General features: G+C 38.1%; 1 protein-coding gene across 1 annotated transcript in view; it reads left to right on the forward strand.

The window, feature by feature from the left end:
* Window positions 1-21,583, forward strand: part of Ppef1 (protein phosphatase with EF-hand domain 1) — a 63,922-nt gene extending 42,339 nt beyond the window's left edge. Inside the window, exons 7-15 of the mRNA XM_036175131.1 lie at window positions 1,909-1,945; window positions 2,804-2,953; window positions 4,018-4,170; window positions 7,979-8,164; window positions 9,965-10,107; window positions 12,809-12,915; window positions 18,224-18,387; window positions 19,931-20,015; window positions 21,151-21,583. Of these exons, the coding sequence (XP_036031024.1) occupies window positions 1,909-1,945; window positions 2,804-2,953; window positions 4,018-4,170; window positions 7,979-8,164; window positions 9,965-10,107; window positions 12,809-12,915; window positions 18,224-18,387; window positions 19,931-20,015; window positions 21,151-21,350 (1,225 nt within the window). The 3' untranslated portion in view covers window positions 21,351-21,583. The remainder of the gene's footprint in view (window positions 1-1,908; window positions 1,946-2,803; window positions 2,954-4,017; window positions 4,171-7,978; window positions 8,165-9,964; window positions 10,108-12,808; window positions 12,916-18,223; window positions 18,388-19,930; window positions 20,016-21,150) is intronic.
* The last annotated feature ends 1,511 nt before the right edge of the window (window positions 21,584-23,094 follow it).

Here is a 23,094-nt window from a genome sequence, read left to right on the forward strand (position 1 = left end):
AGGAATATGAGCATGCAACTAAGGATAAAAGAATATCATTGAAGAATATTACACTATTTTTAAAAGAAGAGTGATTTGGAAGAGGGCCAAGAATGGATAGAGCGAATTTGATTAGGAAGTAGTTGAAGAAATGGTAGCTTCCTATTTAGACTAGCATGATAGCAATGGAGATGGCAAAAAAAAAATAGTCTTAAGACTTTAGGCAATGAAAGTTTAGCACCCAATAACTTGGTATGGAAGCCTTGAAAAAGGAATTAATCTAGGATGAGCAGGGTTGAGTTTAAGGGTATAACAGCATCATTCTGAATGGGAATGGATTCAGTCTGAGGTAGGTTTATTTGGTGTATTGTTGAGTATAGGTCCAGAGATAAAAATGAAGTGTAACTCAGAGTATCACCTCATAGTATTGACACTAGATAGTATTTGAAACCCTGACTGGGTAGGGGTGAGAGTACTAAGGAAGAAATTGAAGGTAATGGATGTCCTAGGATGGAATATGAAATAATTCTAACAATAGAGGTTATGTGGAAGAAGATAACTTGTGAGATCATTTTAGAATACCCTGAAAGTTTACTGTCACAAAATGGAAGAGAGGAACTTTTCTAGAAGGATAGTACAGCCAATTATATTTAGTGTTTCAGAGCAGGCCAGAAAGGTAAGGATGCTGTTTTAGTTACTTCTTTATTGCTATGACTAGAAACCATGACCACGACAACTTATAAAGGAAGGCATTTAATTGGGAGCTTGTTTACAGTGTCAGAGTGTGAGTCCATGACCATCAGGTGGGAAGCATGGTGGCACACTGGCATGTGCTGGAACAGTAGCTGAAATCTTATCCACAAGCATCAGAGTGACAGAGACAGAGACAGACAGACAAACAGACAGACACAATGAGACAAAGACAGACAGACACAGAAAGAGAGAGAGAGAGAGAGAGAGAGAGAGAGAGAGAGAGAGAGAGAGAGAGAGAGAGAATAGACCTGGTTTGGGCTTTTGAAGCCTTAAAGCCAACTCTCACCTTCCCCAACAAGGCCACACCTCCTAAATCCTTCCTAAACAGTCCACCAACTGGGAACCAAATATATGAGCTTATGGGGGCCATTCTCATTCAAACCATCACAGATGGCAAGATGTATATTGGTCTAACACTTTGATGCCTTTGGTGAGTACAGGGAGGGAATTCACTTTGAAAAATATAGTGTCATACTGGAGAAACCTGACATGATGTGGTTTGTATGAAAATAAGGGGTGAGTGTGCTTTGTTCCTACTTTGCCTGTTGGGGATTAAGAGTACACATTATTATCTGGGTGTGGTATTGCATACCTTTAATCCCAGCACTCAGGAAGCAGGGGTACATGAAAAAGGGTACACAATATTATAAAGTAATTGAAAATCTCCCTTAGCTTTGCTTAGCCAGGCATTAAAATTCCTGATACTTTCTGTTAAACCCTTTAGTACCATTCATTCACATGATGCATATCAGAGGAGTCATGAAGACCCAACTTGCCTTGTCTTTCTCACTCTTCTTTTTTCCTGATCATTGATTTTGAATCATCCGATGTCTTTGCAATGCCATCTAGATGAGAAGTCTCCTGCATACAGCTTCCTCTAACTGTCATTGCACACCTCTCCAAATACTTGTAGCCATTACATAGCCCATGGCACGCATTTATTGTCTTACAGTTGTTCCACAAAAATCTATTTTCTTTCCCTGGTTATACTCTAGGTTTCTTGAGAATAAAGGTTGTACCACTGATTGCTTTTGTTCTTTCTCACGATGCTCCAGAGAGACTGCTAAGCATTTTAACTGAAGGCTATAGTTTCTTGAGTTCCTACTATTTGGTAATAGTGAGACATCAACGACTCTCCTTTTTGCAATAATTAATAGTTTAAGATCTATTTTTCAGGTACGGCTTTACAAGAGAAGTTTTACATAAATACAAGGTAAGACTCATACTTGTTTTTCTGTGGAAAAAAAAAGAGCTAATGAAGACCAGATTGTTGCTTTAAGAAAGGTGATGGGCTAATTAGTTAGAAACTGTGCCAATAAAATAATAAGCACAGCAGGAATCTTAGATTTTCTTTTTCATTATGACTGTTGGATCAGTTTCAGCATAGCTGTGAATATATTGTGTTGCTTTAAAGGTACCCATCCAGAATTTTTTATTCAGGTGTAGCACAACAGGCAGACCGAGAAAAGAATATGAAGGAGGGGGTTTTATTCAGCTACCTACATGCAGGAGGCATAGCATGCCACATTAGGGATACCACATAGGGAATTAACAGAGGCAGACAGAGGCAGATGGAGCCAGAAGAAAGCACAGACAAGGGTATTTATTAGGTTTCACAGGACAGAAAGGGCAAAGGCCCTCAGTGTTGAAAGCTGAGTAGTGTGAACAATGGCAGCCAGCTGTGGGGCATGAGGGTTATCACTAGTTGTCTACTATCTTGCTCTGGGTTGATGAGCACACCAGAGTAGTGGCCCTGAGTTAGAGTCCAAGGAAAGAATTCTTTAGTGTGGAATCTGAAATGGCTGGTTTGTACATGAAAACAGTCATTTAAGATCTCTAGGAATTAGCCCTGAGAGGGGCATTTTCCTCCCTGAGAAAGGCCCCAAAATGTCAAAAGTATCAAAAATACAGAATGAAAACTTCCCATGCTAAATACTTGCTGGCTGGTTGATAGCTCCCTGACGGCTTCCTTTGGTTGCCATGGAAAACATGGCTTTTGTCTGTATATTGAGACTATTTACTTAACAGGACATGTCAGGGAAATAAAACTTACTCAGGCTCTTACTTACAGCTACATGGAAGAAAAATCTTGCAAATATTGGAAGAAGTCTATACCTGGCTCCCAATTGGTACAATTATTGACAATGAAATCCTGATCATACATGGAGGGGTATCAGAGTCCACAGACTTGAATATACTCCAGTGCTTACAAAGAAATAAAGTAAGAAGTAATATGTGCATGGATCTTGTCTCAGAGATTTATAATGGAATATGCTTTTTTTCATTTGTCATTTTAAATAGTTATGTGCTTTGGTGGTGTCGCTGAGAAAATTAGTAAAAGTCTTAAGAAAAGTTGTGATTGATTGCATGACAACTAGGTGGTTTTTCTATATACAGTACTTTTTTAAAAAAGAAATTCTGTTGAAAATGGAAAATGGGGATGCATTAGCACATCAGATAGTTTCTAAAAGTGAGTTGTTTTAGAAGTAAAGTTTAAACAAATTCCCTTACATTGTGGCAAAAGAAACACACTTTGGCTCTGTAGTCTTTTGTGAGTCTAAAGTTCCTTGACACTGAGCAGAGTGAGTATATCCTCACCCTGGCAGGGAGCCTGTAAGATTCCACACCTACTAAAGGGTTCCCGGGCTGTACCTTACACATAACTAGAGCCTTTACCAGATCTTCCTCCTTTACCAGAGCCAAGCTGAAGCCCCAAGACTAGAAATAAACCAGGTACCAGAGGGCAGTAAGATCAATAGTAGCTATAGAACAGAGGATCGTATATGGTGCAAGTGGGAAACTTTAGCCACTATCTTTAAAGACCCATAATAAATATCCAGTCACTCTGGGAAAGGTGGGGCTGAAACTGGTATTTGATCAGATAGAGACAGAATGTGATTTCAGTTGCGTGCGCACACACACACACACACAAATACACACACACACACACACACATACACACAAATAAATAAGTATAAAAACATTTTAATTTCTTTGAATGAAAGTATAATGCTTAGAAGAGACAAGAACAAAATTCCAATCTCAGATTATGTAAGGCAATCAAGTGAGCTTATCATGTTGTATTTTTGAAAACCTTTTCTTTTTTTCATTTTAATAGGCCCACCTTACAGATGTTAGTAAATTAACAATTCATATGAGATGAGTGAGATGAAAAAGGAGACAGCATGGTTTTTCAGAGTTGATGCATGGTATAGACAGATTTCCAACCAGAACTGAAGTCCCTGCATATGGTATTTAACTAAAACATGACTCTATGTTTTACAGATGAGATCTGTGTTGATGCCACCTATGTCAATAAATCGAGAACATGCCCTTGACTTAAAGAGAAATAAAGCAGGTTCGATCACTGGTGTACCCAGGAAGGCTGAATTAGAGAACCCCTCTTTGGAACAGCTAACAAAGCATGAATGGGAACAAGTAGGTAACCAAAACATTCACCAGAGTGGTAACATCAATTCATCAACAGTGATGATGTTGTCCTTTACAAAATACAGGTTAAAATGACTTTACCTTTGTAAGCACAATAGATCATCTTCTCTAAATCCATCTCAATGTTTTACATATAATCAAGTATATTTCTAGGCTGAAAAAAGAAATCTAGAACTCATGGAATGAATTCTGAAAGAGAAACTCATTTCTTAAAACTGTTAGCTCATGTGATTTTAAGTCAATGAAAAATGAATAATAGATACTTCTTTGTTTTGTTGATAAGACTCTAGTAAGTAAAGTGATTTACTCAAGGTAACATAAATAACTACTGAAGAAGAAGCCTCTTGGCTGGTACTTATTCTGTCTCAATGGAGTTCCACCAATATGTATTTTTAAATGATTTAATTTTTTTTAAGATTATAATAACATCATTTCCCACTTCCCTATCCTCCCTCAAACTCCTCCAATGGACCCATTGATTTCATTTAAAGTCATGACCTCTTTTCCTATAATTCAGTAGTTCTCAACCTTCCTACTGCTGCAACCCTTTAATACAGTTCCTCACGTGGTGCTGACCCCTAACCATAACATTATTTTCATTGCTACTTCATAACTATAATTTTGCCATTGTTATGAATTGTAATGTAAATGTCTGTGTTTTCCAATGGTCTTAGGAGACCTCTATGAAAGGGTTGTTCAGCCCTCCAATGGGGTCATGACCCCCAGGTGGAGAACCACTGCTTTAATTGTTGTTGCATATATCTAGGGCTATCTGTAACCTAAATATTGTATACATCCTGGTCAGTCCATATAATGTTACTTGTATTTATTTTTTATAGTACTAGAGCTTGAACACAAGGTTTGTGTAGGCTAGGTAGGAACTCTAATTATATATTATGTGTGTGTGTGTGTGTGTGTGTGTGTGTGTGTGTGTGTGTGTGTGAGTGTGTGTGAATCTTTAGTTTTTTGAGATAAGGACTTTCTGCATAGCCCAGGTTGGCCTGGAATTTGCAATCCTTCTGCCTCTGCCTCCCTACAAGGTATACCTCCATGCTCCCCTCATATGTACATTTAATTTATGTAAATTTTGAGTATTGGTAGTAGTAGTAAAAAGGAAGAAAAAAAGAAAAGAAGATGCTTTGAGAGTTTACTTTCATATACTTTATCATGGAATGTTCATCCATTATCATATACAATATATATATATATATATATATACTATATAGGGTTACATGCATAAAATAATGTATGCTGTACTTCAAGGGTAAGTTAAGATGCTTTCCAGAGGAGATTTTACCTATGTTCATGTAAGAATTGAAAATTTAATCCTTTCCTAATAAAATATGACCACTTATGTTTCACGTTTCCTCCTTTATTATACTACACGTCAAGTCACTCAGACACACACACACACACACACACACACACACACACACACACACACACACACACAACGTGAGTTCGTTGTGTAAGAGCCAGAGATGACTCAGTTTGAAATGCAAGTGGTGTTTTTGTCATAAACACCGGAACTTAAAGGTGTTACATTATATTTATGTGTAGGGTACAATTGTGTCAATATTGGAATTCAGAGAGAAGGAAGGAGACACTCAGAGTGATCCTTCTTTTGGCTATTTTAATTCTCATATCAACTAGTCATCAGAAACTCCCTGTCTTGTCTGAGCCCAGTACAGAGTCTCTCTAGGGCTGACCAGGTACTGATTATCCCAGAATGGTTCTTCCACTTCTGCTCTTCTTTCTGCCACTCTGTCCCCTCTCTCATTTATCTCCAGGTCTCCCTTTATGTCAAACCTAGAAATGGTTGCCCAGCCCAGTTTAGTGGAGCAGCAGTATCTGGACCTCTGCTAAAGACCTGATTTGGACTTACTAGAATAACAAGAGATTTTCAACTGAAGAGGCCTGACAAGATGGCTCAGTTAGAAAGTGCTTGGTGTGCAGCCATGAACTCCTAACTTTGTAGCCCCAGTACTGACATGAAAATTATTTGTGGCAGTCCACAACTGTAATCCCAGCACTGGGGAGGCAAAGACAGGTGGCTCTCTAAAGCTTGTTGGCCAGTCAGTCTAACTAAATTGTTAAGCTATGGGTTCAGTGAGAGAGGAGAATATTTGAGGAAGACAGCTGATATAGACCTGACTTCTACACACATACAAATTTCAGTTGCATGCTTTTTCTCCAAAGAAACATGTAGATGTGGAGGGGCTGGGAGTATGACTCAGAAGTATTACATTGCCCTAGCCTACATTTGGCCCTGGATTCAATTCTCTGCACACATAGGAACAACAGAGAAAACTATGGAAAATAGTAGACTTTTAGAATCATTGTCTATTAGACCCCTGATACATGGTTGAAGGACTTTCAAAGTGAGACACAGAAGGTTTGTTCAAGGTTGTCACTCTCTTTAGTGATAATGAGGCTTATGTTTTTGTTGTTTTTAAACTACTCTTTCTTAAGTGCTTGTTACAGTAGTAGTTTAAAACATTGAGTTCAATATTCAATGTAGATCAGAGACTCCACAGCCTCTGATTTTCTGTGAAAACATTCTTGTGGTGATATTTTATCTGTGTACCCCAATAAAGTTTATCTGAGGATCAGAGGAAAAAGTCAGCCACTATAGTAAACATAGAGGTCAGGCAATGGTAGCACATGCCTTTAATCCTATCACTTGGAAGGCAGAAATCCGTCTGGATCTCTGTGAGTTCAAGGCTACACTGGGAACAGAGCCAGGCATGGTGGTATATACCTTTAATCCCAGCACTAACCATAAAGGTCTGGAGGTCTGTACAGATAGACAGGAAGTGACAGAACTGGGCAGGAAGAGGAAGTGATTTTAGCTGGGCAGAGAGAGGAAGTGAGATGGCAGGACAGAAAGTCATATAGGCATGGGTATACAGGAAGTAGGTCTCTTTGGCTAAGGATTTCCAAATGGTAAGAACATGGCTGGCAGGCTGGAGAGATGGCTCAGAGGTTAAGAGCACTGACTGCTCTTCCAAAGATCCTGAGTTCAATTCCCAGCACCCACATGGTGGCTCATCAACCATCTGTAATGAGATCTGGTACCCTCTTCTGTGTACATAAAAAATAAATAAATAAATAAATAAATAAATAAATAAATAAACAAACAAATAAATACATACATACATAAATAATAAAAAAAGAACATGGCTTGCTTCTTTCTGCTTTTCTCAGGTTTTACTCTGGTTTTTTTTTATTGATAAGACCATTTAGCAATTCATGTTATACATTCTTAGAAATTTGAGTCTTCAGTCCGGGGTATTGTGTGACCTACATTTGCTTCTTCTAGCCACCTGAGGAAATACTAAGCTAAAAAAAATCATAGTGGGTTTAGAATGCCTGGTGGAATGCAGTCAATGGGTGAATGTACTACTGAATTGGAGGACTCCTTATGGGGGCAAAAGAGCAAAAGATGCTTTGGGGAAGGTTCTTGGAGAAACACAAACCACCATGCCCAGCTAAATTCAGAAGACAAAATAGTACCTTCCAATGAACATGTATTAGGTCTCCTTATTATGGTCAACAGGGCAAAAAATCTGGGCCAATGGGTGGGAGATCTATCTAATCTCTTTGAATATATTAAAAACACCTAATATGCATTCACTGGAAGACATTACTTTCTCTTCTGAATTTAGCCCAGGCAGGGTGGTTCATGTCTGTAACACCAGATACCTTTAATATTTCTGCCAAATAAGTTGGAATAGAAAAAAGATGATAGATTGTTACTTGTAAATAGAGGCCTAATTTGTTTTATTGTTTCAAGATTATTGATCTTCTGTGGAGTGACCCCAAAGGAAGAAAAGGCTGTTATCCAAACACAAGCCGAGGAGGGGGCTGCTATTTTGGACCAGATGTTACCTCCAAGATTCTTAGCAGAAACCAGTTGAAGATGCTCATTAGGTCTCATGAGTGCAAACCTGATGGGTATGAAATCTGTCATGATGGAAAGGTGAGCTAGTATTGTGGCTGAAATTCTCATAGATGTCCTTGCGACAAGCCTGGTCTTCTCCACACAGTGTTGTCCTACCTAAAAGGCCATGCAACATCTTCACTACTTCCAAACAGAAAACAAAGACTGAAGAGGCTTAGCTCTCTCTTATCCTTAGAAATATTTGGCTTATTTCTTGATCTTCACTACTCCCAGAAGCAGAAATTCTGCTGTGTGATTGCATTAATTACTCTTCTTGTTGTTATAACCAAGTAACAAGAAGCAACCTAAGGAAGGAAGGCCATATTTTGTCTCACAGTTTGAGAGTATGGAGAGGACTTGGTGGCAGGCCACTTCTCACATCTCAAATGACTAGGAAGTAGAGAGAGATGCTGATGCTCATCTGACATTCTCCTCACCGCCCCCCCTTCTTTTTGAAACAGGGTTTCTCTATGAAGCCCTGGCTGTTCTGGAACTTACTCTGTAGATCAGGCTGACCTTGAACTCAGAGATCTGTCTTTCTGTGCCTCCTGAGTGCTGGCATTAAAGGTGTTCACCTTCCTTTCCCCGCTTTCCCCTTTTTGTTCTGTCTAGGACCCCATACTAAATGATGGTGCCATCCACATCCAGGGAAAATCTTCCCTCCTTAATTAATGTTCTCTGGAAATGCCTTCACAGACACACCCAGAATTATGAATTATGCACTGTTCAGTAATCTGATCAAGTTGACAAATAAAAAGTTAACCATCACAAGTGTACCTCTTTCCAACTTGATACCCAAATACATCACTTTAAACCATAACAGTAACACCAAGTATGCTCTCTCTCCCTCCCCCTCCCTTTCTCTCTCTCTGTTTTACACACACACACACACACACACACACACACACACACACACACACACACTTCATTTTTCATTTTTCACTAATTGCAAGCCAATTCTAACAATATGCAGTGGCAATTTCCATAGACAGCACTTTTCCTTACAAAGTAGATCCAATCCAGTTTTCTCTCTTCTTCCAAGGGAGGCCTTACCCACTCTGAGGAGTGAATGTGGGGGAGGTGGGGAGGAGTAGGAGAAGGGGAGAAAGGGGGCACTGTGGTTGGTATGTAAAATGAAAACACACAGCACATGTCTTTCAATTCACTGAGAGGTGACCATTAGCCAGTTTCTTACTGTGGTCAGTTTAACTACTGCCATTAAAATGGAGTATCTTGTTCTTCAGTTATGTCAATAATGCTAGAAGAGGTGAGAACTAAGAAACTGGTTCTTGTCTTCAGTTGCCCTATGATGGTTCTTCATAGCAAGTATTATCTTTCTATAATCTACCTACCATGCCTTCAAGGCTGATTTCTTCCTCAGGTAGTGGTCATAGTACCATTATGTCTCTGCTCTTAAAACATTGGTTTTGTGGAGCTCGGAGCCCTCATCTTTGTGCAAAAGAAAAAGAATGAACTTCTAAGCAAATTTTATTTTGAACCCTCAGACATCATAAGGTAAGAAAATATGGGATTTATCTCCGTGGAAAATTAGAATTTATAAAACTAAACATTAAAGAGAATTCTAAGGTCTGGCACTACAATAGTGTGTAGGAACTCAGGTCCATACCCTGGGGATATTGGATGAAAAGCTAGGAGTTAGTACTAGAGACACTGATTGAAGACTTTCCTTTCCTTCAAGGTAATCCTATGAAATCATGTCAGACCCAGGTAATTTGCAGAGATTATGAGGTTTTTTGAGAATTGAGCTATTTCTGGCTTTTATTGAATGACCTTTTGAGAATTAACTTAATGAACTTGATTCTCTTTTTCTTTAATCAGGTTATTACTGTATTTTCTGCTTCTAATTATTATGAAGAAGGCAGCAACCGAGGAGCTTACATCAGAGTAGGTTATGGTACACCTCCACAATTTTTCCAGTACCAAGTAACTAGTACATCATGCCTGAGCCCTCTTCACCAAAGGTATATAACTCTGAAAATACTAAGAACTGTATTTGTGACCAAGTAGAATGAGTCCTGAGTGACTAAGCGCCTGTCAAGTTTCTAGCCATGGTTATTGAGTTATCTGTTTCTTTTAGTTTGTGCTTCATGTAGATTTGGTTCTGCTGTTAGGTTCGCCATCTTCTGTCATTAAGAATTGGCCCCCTTTATTCTAGTTACAGTTTTCATCTAATGTCTGTTTTGTCTCCTATTAACATGACACGCTTCATTTTGAAGCCGTATTTGAGTCTCATAATCTCTGTCCTTTTTTGGTTGATTGCTTAATTTACTTACATATGCTGTTATTATTCATATTTTAATCTGCCATTTTATGTTTTTAATACATAGCCCACACTGTACTAGTGGGCTCCACACTGAAAATATATTTTTAAAAAGTCTTTTCTGTAAATGTACAGACATTTTTCTTATTGTATCCCCCAAATAATATAATACACCAACTATTTATATTAAATTAAGTATAATAAATAATCTATAAATTAAAGTATATAGGAAGTTGTACATCAATTATATACAAATACTATGTCGGTTTATTTGAGGAAATTGAGAAGCTTTAGATTTTTTTTTATATGACTGACACATAGCAACAAGAACTTGTATTATTTTTTCCAGATACAGAAGTTTGCATGTTTTGCAAATATTGCTTGAGAGCAACATTCCTATGTACAGTGCCTCCTGTCCAATAGCATGTAAACACAGATACATATCCACAGTGCAATGTTGACTCAGCCAGGATCCACCTTGCATACATACTTAAACAAATGACTGATCAAACCAGAACTGTTGTGTCATGGCAAATTTCTATAGGTAGACAGTTTTCTCAACAGACAGAATGTAGCACATGTCTTTCTAAATTATATCTGCAGTGTTTGCTCCACCTTAGGGGTTAATTCACTGTGACCCAGGAACTGGGAGTGGAGCCCCTCAACATGGCTTTAAATTAGGGAAGAACTGAGGTTATCAGAACATGGGGAGTCTGCTTTGCTTCCCTGAGAACAAAAGTCACAATGAAACCAGATCACTTCCTTCACAAAACCCAAATGATAAACCCAGCAATGACCACCTGGCAAAATTAGGATCATTAAGTTTCTGAAAAACTACCTTTTGTTTATTTGTGTATTGTTTTATGTTTTTATTTTTTTGAGACAGGGTTTCTCTGTGTAGCCCTGACTGTCCTGGAGAGAAGCCTCAGATTTTTAAAATCCATTTTATATCCTAGAATCTATACTCCGTGAACACTGAAGATATCTGTGTCTTAGGACTATTCTGTTCTTCTGTTCCTCCTTCAAACTCATTTTATGAATGATCTGAGGTAGAAATTCATGTTGAGATAGTTAACTGATTTTGTGAATGATCTGAGGTAGAAATTCATGTTGAGGTAGTTAACTAAATATTCTAGCCTCGATCAAAAGATTGTCTTTTTCTACTAAATTATACTATCTCTGTTGGCCGTATGTGTTCTCATAATACTTGGATCTATTTTTTGAAGTTCCTGTTATATTCTACTCATGTGCATATCTTCTTTTATCACAGCCAGAACCCATTTTGTCTCACTAATGTGTAGGCAGAGTTTTTCATCGAGACTGCTGGCTCCCCAATAAGTGCACAGAGTATTAATATTAAGTATAAATACTTGTCTGATAGCTCAGGCTTGTTACTAACTAGCTCTTACATTTAAATTAACACATATTTCTTACCTACCCTCTGCCATGTGGCAGTACCCTTTTCAGCACAGCATATTCATCTTGCTTCTCTCTGTGTCTCCTGGCAACTCAGCCCTCCCTCTTCCCCCTGCTCTCTTTTTGTCCACAGTCCCGCTTAACTTCTACCTGCCCAGCTATTGGCCATTCATCCCTTTATTAGACTAATGAGAGCAACAAATATTCTCAGTGTACAAAAAGATTGTTCCACAGCACTAATATAATAGTAAATTTCAATATCTCATATAACAAGTTCCTTTTTTCAAATAATTATTCACATGAATCTTTCAAATTCCAGAAAACTCTATCTGTAATCTTAAAAAAAAAATCCATGAAAATACTATTTGTGGCTGTTGTAATTGCTGACCCTGTGAGAATATGAAACTAGATCATAAACAAAATGCAAAATAAAAATTAACAAAATGGCTGAGCATGCCCATACATAAATGTAATCCCACCACCCAGGAGTCAGAAGCAGGAGGATTTTGGATTGTAGGCTAGTTTAAGCTCTGTTTTAAAAGAGAATTTTCAAATCATCAAGATGGTTAAGCAGGTAAAAGCACTTGCTGTGCAAGCTTAGTGCCTTGTGTTTGAGCCCTGGAATATCCATAAAGGTACAAGAGGAGAACCAGCTCCATAACGTTGTCCTCTAATCTGCACATATATACTGCACACAACCCCATCAGCACATCAAATTGTCAAATACAAAATGCCGGCAGTGGTGGTGCATGCCTTTAATCCCAGCACTCAGGAGGCAGAGGCAGGTGGATCTCTGTGAGTTCGAGGCCAGCCTGGGCTACCAAGTGAGTTTTAGGAAAGGCACAAAGCTACACAGGGAAACCCTGTCTTGAAAAACCAAAAAAAAAAAAAAAAAAGAAAAGAAAAAGAAAAGAAAAGAAAAGAAAAAAATTAATAGAACAGATGATTTATGTAAGTCTTGCTGAAATGCTGTTCTCTTAACACAGGGTGAATGCTATGGAATTCAATGCCTTCAAGATATTAAAAGAAAGAATGCTTTCACGAAAAACTGATCTCATCAATGCTTTCCAGCTCCGTGACTATAGTAGATCAGGTAGTAAATTATTTACCATTTCTCAACATATGTGCCTATATGCAGAGTAGGTTTTCTTCAATGAGACTTTAGTTCTTCTTTGTTGCTAGAAAGGAATGATAGAAAATAAAGAATCCGTTAATCACTAAAAAATATCACTACGTATCTCCTTTACAGTAAGCTTCTTTGAACTCAAGAGACTAACAGCCCTGAATTAGACTTCTCTTTTGGTTGCCTGTGAAGAAACAGATTCTAATGTGTTTGTCAGCTTCACGGTGTCTTAGTCTCGTGACTGCCATTCTTTTGAATGATTAGTTGAGCCTGGTTTAGAGGCACATGACTGTGATTCCCAGGCTGAGGCCGAAGCAGGAGAATTATGAGTATGAGGCTAGATGGGGCTACACAGAGAGATCCTGTCTTTAAAACACAACAGTCATAACAAAAAGATGATTTGAATGAAGCAATGAGTAAGCACCAAAGGCTAGACTGTCCTGGCATGAAGGCTGATGTTGCTCTAGCAACCATCCTGACATAAAACTCCAGGATGGCAGGAAAAGACAAAAGATGAATTTTGAATTTCTGTACCTTCAAAGTGGCTAAATAATGTTCCCAACTGCATCTTTGAGGACAACATCCTTAATTGTAGCCACTAGTATATTCAGAGGTTAACATCAATTAGTATGAGCTTGCAATTAAAGACTGACTATTAAACAGATGAGGTGAGCTATGAAGACTGAGAGTCAACAACAACAACAACAAAAAAAAAAAAAACAGCAAATAACAGAGCTAGTTTCCCCAAGGAAATCAGCTGTTGGAATTGTCATATACAAAATATAAAATGTCTAAGAAAGGAACAAAGGAGAACCACTGATATGTGTTTGAAAGATTTGAAATATGATATTGTTTGAAGAAGTAGCAAATACTTATAACACTGTGTTTATTAAAATAAAGAGGAAAACAGAGCTGGTGCTGCACACCTGTAAAGCCAGCACTTGGGAGGTGGTGGCAGGAAGTCAGGAATTTGAGGCCAGCTGAGCAATGTAAGACCTTGTCTCAAAACAAAAACAAAACCCCAGAGAGTGGGAAAGAGAGTGTTCATAATGAATGTGTTAAAGGGAAGATTAGCATCAAGAATTAGATTGAGAGGGCCAGGCTGTGGTGGCGCCCGCCTTTAATCCCAGCACTCGAGAGGCAGAGGCAGGCGGATCTCTGTGAGTTCGAGGCCAGCCTGGGCTACCAAGTGAGTTCCAGGAAAGGCGCAAAGCTACACAGAGAAGCCCTGTCTGGGAAAAAAAAAAGAATTAGATTGAGAGATATGAACTTCAAGGCTAGCCTAAACTGCACAGTAACCCCAAGGCTAGCCTGAACTATTTAGTTACACCCTGTCTCAAAAAATTGTTATGGACAGCAAAATGTGAAGGTTTAACAAATATTTAGTCAGGATAAAACTCTAACATATATCAAGGTCCCAGAAAGGAAGACTACAGAGACTGAAGGGGAGGCAAGCTATAGTCAACATGATGATGCCTGCAACTCTTCCAGGATGGATGACAGACTCCTAGAGAGAAAGAGGAACAATGATTCTCAAACAAGATAAATAAAATTAGATCTGCACTTGCATTCACTTGTAATGAAGCTGCAAAGCACCAATAGGGAACAGGACATTCAAATACAGGCAGAGAGGAAACACACATTGCTATAAAGACACAGTGGTTAGACTGATAGACTAATCAGCAACTGGGGAAAAAAGCCAGTAGATAGTGGATCATATATACGAAGATTGGAAGTTATATTTAGAAAAATAGCATGAAAACAGTAACAGAAACACAGCTGGAACTACTCTCAATAGCAAACAACATAGACCCTGAGGAAATATATGTTAGTAGACATGAAAAGGGACACTTCATGATAGCAAACACTTAATTTGCCAGTCAAACTTGTTCTACGTGTTTATGTTCCTATTGATATAGCCTTAAAATATGTAAAACAAAACTGAGAGAGCAATGAGCAGAAGTAGAAAAATCTGCCATCATAGTGGGAGATTTTAAAACTCCTTCCTCAGTAACTAAAGGAGACAGACCAAAGATAATACCCTGACATAATGAGCAGTGGTACAGCTCAATATAATCTAACCATAAAAATCCCTTTTGGTGGCACATGCCTATAATTCTAACACTCAAGGCAGAGGCAAGGGTATCACGAGTTCAGTGCTAGCCTGTGATATATAACAAAATACACACGCATGCACACACACACACACACACACACACACACACACACACACATACTTTTGGAAATGAGAAATGTATTTTTGAATAATCCTTGAATCAAAGAAGAAATCACAGTAGAAATTAAAATACTCAAGCTGAATGATAATGGAAATTCATCATGTAAAGTTTACAGAATACAAATTAGAGAAACATTGGTCACTTTGAATGCATGTATTATAAAAGACAAAACTGTTATCAACTAAGAAGAAAATAGTTCTTTGAAGAAACTGAAAAACTTGATAAAATGAAGAAAGAGAAAGAGAAGAGCAAGTGAGCACACAGAGAACACACATTCAAGTACGTTAAACAATAGTAAGATAGAAAGAGGTGTTATTATAGAATTTATAATCATTAAGATCATAAGATACATTATAAAAATTTGTCTAGCAATGAATTAGAACTTTACATCAAATGGACATATTCCTAAAATATATACATCTATACACACATTCTAAACTGAGACAGAAATAAATAAAAAGTCTTAATGATTCTGTTACTGTTAAAGAAACTGAATCATAAAATGTGAAAGTTTCTATAAAAAAATCCCTGCTTTCAGACGGCTTCATTGAACATGATAGCAAGCATTGAAGAAAACTCTTACACCACCTCTTATAGAGACTAAGGACAGAATATTTTAGGAGGTCAGTCTAACCTTTGTGCTTAAATCTAACAAGAATATGGAGGACAATTAAGGGCTGTAATGGAAATTTCCCAAGTTCGAGCCCTGAGAAAATTCCTCCCAGAGTCTTGGGGAAGAAGCTACATCAGGTGTGGGGTATCTGAGGGAATCTACATACACTACGCTGTTTTGTCTATTTACTTTATTCGTTTATGACAAAACTCTATCTATATAGCTTCAGTTCCATCCTGAATCTCAGTTCCTCTTTGTACCTACTTTTTCTGTCCCCTCATAGCCTTGGTAATAACTAAGCCCTCATCTTCCTCCTCTGTTCCTTCGTCCTCCATCTATCCTTCCTGGCTCCTTACCCCTGGCTCTGATAAACTCTACAAGAGATCTGCCTTACTCTCTACAGAATCTCTGTCTTCCTCTCTTCTCTCTGGCCATGCAGTTCTGTGTCTGCCTCTGGAATTCCACTCCAGTCCTTACTGCATCTGGTTATGCAAAAAACTCCTTTGTTCTTGGTCAATTGCTCTGGAAAGGCCTGAAGGCAAAGGATGCACAAGAAGCAAAGCTATGCATCTACAGCCTGCTTGTCTCCTAGGCTCAGTGGAGGAGTTAGCAACCTAGAGGATCAGCAGGTCTGAGAAGCTGAACTGTTTGCCAAATGGTCTAGTAGTATATAGGCCCACAAGAAATTCATAGTAAGGCGCAGCTGAATATTAAAGCTGTATATCACCAAATATTCCATGATAAACGGCTTGGTCCGTCAAAGTATAGCTTTAATACACAGCTGAATCTCTATAATATATTCTTGTGGCCTGCAAGAGGGCTGATCTTATTGATAAATGTATATGAAAAAAACATAAATGAAATAGTCAAATATTATAATATCACAACCAAATTTGGCTTTTGCTATGAATACTGGGAATTCCAAGTTGTTTTGTCATTTAAAATCCAGTCAGTGTAATTCACTATTTTAATAAAGATATCCTATAATTCACTTAAAAACAAATATTTGATAGATTTTACCCTGTTTTATGGTTTAGTTTTATTTGGAAATTTTTGAGACAAGTCTCTAAAACAATCTGGCCTCAAACCCCATATATAGCTGAGGATGAGTACCTGAACTTTTGATCCTCCTGCCTCCACCTCCTATGTGCTGAGATTATAGATTTAGGCCACCATGCCAAATTTATGTGGTACTGGCTATCAAACCCAGGGTTCTGTGCATGCTAGACAAGCAGTCTACCAACTGAGCTCCATCCTGAGACCTGTTTCATGGTTTGTAAAGGTATTTAGACAAGTAAGAGCTCCATCCTGAGACCTGTTTCATGGTTTGTAAAAGCATTTAGACAAGTAAGAATAAATGTTGAATGTGGTGGCTCATGCCTTTAATTCTAGCACTGGGAAGGTGGAGGCAAGAAGATAAAGAATTCAAGGCCAGCTTCAGCTACATATTGTAATCAAGGTATGGGCACTGTATACATATGGTGCCCAGACATACATGCAGAGAAAACATTCAGTCACATAAAATAAGTCCAATAATGAAAAACAAACTATATATATGTATGTATGTATGTATTTATGTATAGATATTGATATACTTAATAGAAAGACCAGAAATAATAAAAGTGATTATTCAAAATCATTTAAGTGCTGGGCATGGTGACAAACACCTGTCGGAAAGAATGAAAGGAAGGAAGATTGTAAATTTGAGGCCAGCTTGTGCTATACAGTGAGTTCAAGGCTAGCCTGAGTTATATATTGAGACTCAGTCTCAATAGCCAAGGTTTGGCAATATAGCTTGGTGGTAGAGTGCTTACCTATTATATACACTAGGTTTAATCCCCAACAAAAAGTTGCTTCAAATGAATATATATCTTCAATAATCAGAAAAATAAAAGTATCTGTGGTTTGACAAGTTATAATATAATATTAAACCAAAAACATTAGTTGGGAAAAATAGATGAATGATATGCTAAAATATTAAAAATAAAAGTAAGTCTTTTTTTCTGTGTTTTCAAATCCTCTGTAATATCTTACTTTGTGTATTAGATAAAGGAAAAAGGTCTTTTCTTTTTTCTATTTATTATTTGTTTATTTGGTTTTTTGAAACAAGATTTCTCTGTGTAGCCTTGGCTGTCCTGGAACTTGCTCTATAGACCAGGCTGGCCTTGAACTTACAGAGATCTGCCTGCCTCTGCCTCCCAAGTGCCCAGTTACAAATGGAATTTCTTTCATGTGACAGTAAGATTTACAGAACAAAAACATTCTTTACTTATTGTTCCATCAAGGCTCTAGAGGCTGGTCAGATAGATCATGGAAGAGAGCCCTCAGGCCTCAAAACCACAGGCTGCCACTAGCTCTGCGAGAGAGCATGCACCTTTATTTTGTCAAATTATACACCAATCATATGGGCTTTTGTTGTTGCTGTTAGGGAAGATTTCATTGGCCCAGTGGGCTTTTTCTATGGAGAGCATTTTGGGGCTGAACTTACCATGGAGATCTCTGAGGTCACACCTGGTAAACATCGACCATGATGGAAATGTTGACTACATGTCCAGCTTCCAGGATGTCCACATTGAAAAGCCTGTGAAAGAAGTGAGTGACATATTCCAAGCTAAAAATCGGGTTCCCTCAAAATACCCTTTGGACAACTTCTAAGCAACAGTATGCTTTCAAAAGTTGGGAGTGGAATTATCTAATGAATGGGAATGACAGTTTCAAGAAAGGCCAAAAAGGAGTCTCCCAGGAACATGGTGAGGAGGTTGGGAAATGTGTGCATTCTCTGTAAAACAGACAAAATAAAAAAAGCAAAACCTCTGTAAGCAAATCTACATCAAATCTGACATTCTTAGTTTCAAGTGCTGTCCAGCAAAAGGGCAGATATAACAATGTAACAACAGTCTCTCATAAAAAATAGCACTCATATACTCAACATACATGTACAGGCTTGCTGACATTCCCTAGAATATCCCTTAAAGTATTAAAAGATATAAAATATCTTATTAAAATGACAATACCACAGGGACACTGATCAGATCCCATCTAACTAGAGCAATTCATGAGCAATTAGTTTATAACACAGCTGATGGGAAGGAAGACTTGGGTGATCATTTGCAGGGAAGATGGGAAGAACAGAGAGAATCATGTAGGCTAGATGGGAAACTATCCATAGGAAGAAGGCTTTGGATGGTAGAGACAGTTTACCACGATGAGTCAGATCATAGGCTTCAGGACAGAGGGGCTACAATACAAATAGCACTCAGTAGCTACCTTACCTCTGGGAAAGTTGCTTTACTTCTTTGTTTTCTCTCCCTATTCTTTAAGATCATAGAAAATGAGCAAGGGCATCAAGATCATGATGGGAAAATCTACAGAGACAACCAAACCAAACTAGTAGGCACTCAAGAAATTTAGATCAATAGCTTTGGAGCCTGCATGGGACTGAACTAGGCCCTCTTTATAGCAAGACAGCTGTGTAGCTTGATCTACTTAAAAGGCACCCTGGCAGTAGGATCAGAATACATCCCTGGTGCATGAGCTGGCTTTTTGGAGCCCACTAGCTATGGTGGGACACCTCGCATGACCTTGAGGCAGGGGGAGGAGCTTGGACCTGCCTCTACTAAATATATGAGGCTCTGCTGACTCCCCATGGGATGCCTTACCTTCTTGTAGGAGGGAATGGGGGAGAGGCTGAAGGGGTGGGAGGAGGGAAGAGGGGGATCTATGATTGGTATGTAAAATGAATAAAAAAATTCTTTAAAAAAAGACCATAGAAGATGAAATTGAACAATCTCTGAAGACCTTTTTGTAGATTTGCAAGTTTTATTTCCTGCTGTTGTGTTGACTCTTTGTCCCTGTAGAGCACATTGAGCAAATCTTTAATCTGACTCTAAGTGGTTAGGCCAAGTGACAGCTTGCCCTCTCGTCTATGAATCCATGATCTTAAGACCTAGTTCAGTGGAAAAGCACTTGCTCAGCATGCTTATGGGGCCCAGGGTTTATCCCTTAGCACCATAAAAAGATAAAAAGAAAGGAAAAAGAATTTGCAAGGTTATTTTGCATTCATTACATTTGCTGAAATTAATCTGTATTGTTAATCCTTAGTATTTTAACACCTAAAAAAAAATCTTTATTCTAGATGAAATCTAGTCTAATTGAAACTTTGTACAGATACCGATCTGACCTGAAAATCATATTTAATGTCATCGACACTGATCACTCAGGTAAGTGAACGTTGATTGGTTCAGGAGTAATACAAAGCAAAAGCTAGTTTTTTTTCCTCAGGATTGTTTTCACCAATTTCATTCTTCATCCAAACTTGGGGAAACATGAAGAGAAAAGATAAACTAATGTTTAAGATCATTAGTAATTTAGCTTGGCCACAAATTCTGTACTGGAGACCATAGAGTTCTACAGAAGCCTTTGAAGTCATTGGTCTCACGGGAATAGCTCCTTTATATAAACCACCAGCAGAGATGAGAAAGACAGCTCACTTTCACTTGATCTTAGCCACAAGGCTGAGAACCAATTAAGGATAATTCACTTTCTGCTTTAGTATCTTAGCTAATATGAAAAAGAGTTCTAATTTTGTTCAAGGGATTGGAAAATCAGTTTTGATTTAGCTTTGATATATAATTACTGATTTTCTAACTTAAAGACGCAGGGCTGGGAATATAGCTCAGTTGTAGAGAGATTGCCTGTTGTGTATGAGGCTCTGGGTATCATCCTCAGCACCCTGCCACCACCCCAAACTCTGTGCAGAGACATTTGAGTATGAAAAATATCAATAGTGATCCATGAAAGTAGATTATTGCATATAAAAACAGCAACAGTGGGCTAATGAGATGACTCATCTGGCAAAGGTGCTTGCTGCTGACCATGATGATCTGAATTCAATCCCCAAGACTCATCTCTCGAGTTGTCCTCTGACCTCAGCATGTGCTGTGCACACACACACACACACACACACACACACACACACACACACACACACACCATCTTATTGACTCTCGGGATACTTTCTCCCGTTTTAATGTTGCTTTCTCTTCTGACATCCTTCTGTGTCCTGCACCCTGGGATTTTAGTTCTTATAATTTCTACACCACTTTTGTCCACATCTGCTCACTATTTCTTCACCTGTTACTCCTTTTGGCATTAGAATATTCCCAGGATCCTTGGTAGGTTGCAAGTGGCATACTGTTTCTTACATGTATGATCTTATTCTTCTGTTTCCTTCAGTGTTTTAAGTCTCAGGCATATTAGTGAGCTTGTAATTAGGACTGTTCAGTCAGTGTGGCTTCTCCCCTACTCTTTCATGGGGGCCTTAACATTAGCACTTAACCTTCTGTTTTCTTTTAGGTATGATCTCTATGGATGAATTCCGGACCATGTGGAAACTTTTCAATACTCACTACAATGTTCATATTGATGATTCTCAAATTGATGAGCTTGCCAGCACAATGGACTTCAACAAAGATGGAAGCATAGACTTCAATGAGTTTTTAAAGGCTTTCTATGTAGTACATAAATATGAGAAGCCAGACAGCCATCCTGCTTAAGATGAACAAAAACTTCTCCCAGCCTCCTTGAAAACAGCTAACCCCAACTTCCAGTCTTAACCAGGGCCCTTGAAATGCATTGTAGTAGAGAAAGGTAGAGCCTAATTCACACCACAGGCAGATACACAGTGTGAGTGTTGGTAGCCCTTAGCAAATCATTATTGGTAGGACTAGGTTAAATATCAGTGATGAAATATACTTCCAGTGTTGGGATCCATACATTGCCAGTGATAAACTAGGCTTGAGCTTAGTGCTGGTCTCGGATGATACCTAGTCAGGAGGCTAGAGCAATTTGGAAGCATACTGAAGAACCCACATAGCAGAAGAGAATACCATTAGGTGTAATATCTGTGAGTGGCTAAGGAGGAGAGGAATGCTAAACTATTATTGAAATAAAATACTTCCATCATCAAACTGTAATCATTTTTGGAGATTCCATAACCAGCCATCTTCAGTGGGAGACTACCTTCAGGGATGAGGGCCACATAAGAATCTGAGAAAGACTGAGAACATGTTTGCTGGAAATGTAAAGTCAGTATGTTCAGATTGAGTCCTATAATTCATATGGTCTGACAACTTGACTGATAAGACAGGGCCCTGGTTATATATACCATACAACTTATTCTGCTGTTCTGATTGTATATCAAACAATTTATTTCTGTCTAAGGGTGAGGCTATATTTCATTATTTTTAAAGCTTTAGAACTCAAGATCAAGAAACAATCCAGATCATAAAAGCCTGCCTGCTACATATATCAGAAATAATGGATGAATTGTACCAGATATCTTTTGAAATGAATATCTAATCTTATAGAAAAGCAAAAGAAACCCTCAGGGGCAGGAAAATGGTATAATTGAAATCAGTAATACTAGCATCAGACAAGATAGGTTTTAATGCTATTGATGTAAAAATGCAACTTTCACCTCAAAGAATAAGTGATAATTTATTTAACTATGCATGGCCATGCCCAGAAACCTATCTTACCTCCAATTCTATGTTCTAACATAGCAACAGTTTCATAGAGTTTTACAGTGAAAGAAAAAAAAGAAAGTCATATATCAAAACACATTAATACATTGTTGGAAACATCGGTTATGAGGGTTATAGCAAAGTGTAGAATTCTCCACCATAGGCCTCACATACTATCAATGACACTGTTAGAATGGATTGATGGAAGCTAGTGGCTGTTAAAAATACATCTAAACTGTTTTTTTCATTCTTTTTTAAAATTACAATGTAATTACATGCTGTTTCCCCTTCCCTTTCCTCCCTGCAGCCTCTCCATATATGCCCCCCTCCCCTGCTCTCTCAAATTCATGGCTTCTGTCAAACTTAGGAATAGGCAATGCATGGCTTTTAAAGGGACTGAAAATAGCCCAACATAATTTGACTTGGGCTGAAACATTTGAATTTTCCATAATCATAAAATGAAGTCATTTGGCCTTGTATAATCTTTATTACAGGTGCAGCTCTTTCCCCTCCCCCATGGGAACTTCAGTTGACAATACAAAGAACACTACTAAATGCTAAAAAGAATAATTCACCAGGAAGAAAAAGTAATTTTAGATGTATGTGCATCTAATAGCAAAGCTTTAAAATGAATGCAGAAATTTGCATAAGTGCTAGGCTAAATTGATAGAGGAAGCTTTGTGATGTATCTTCAATAATTTGTTATGGAAATATAAAATAAATGTATGGAAGATTGGACAGCCTCACTAAATAACCTGATGTGTTATGTGAATGT

This window comes from Onychomys torridus, chromosome X (genome assembly GCF_903995425.1).
Source record: "Onychomys torridus chromosome X, mOncTor1.1, whole genome shotgun sequence".
NCBI lineage: Eukaryota > Metazoa > Chordata > Mammalia > Rodentia > Cricetidae > Onychomys > Onychomys torridus.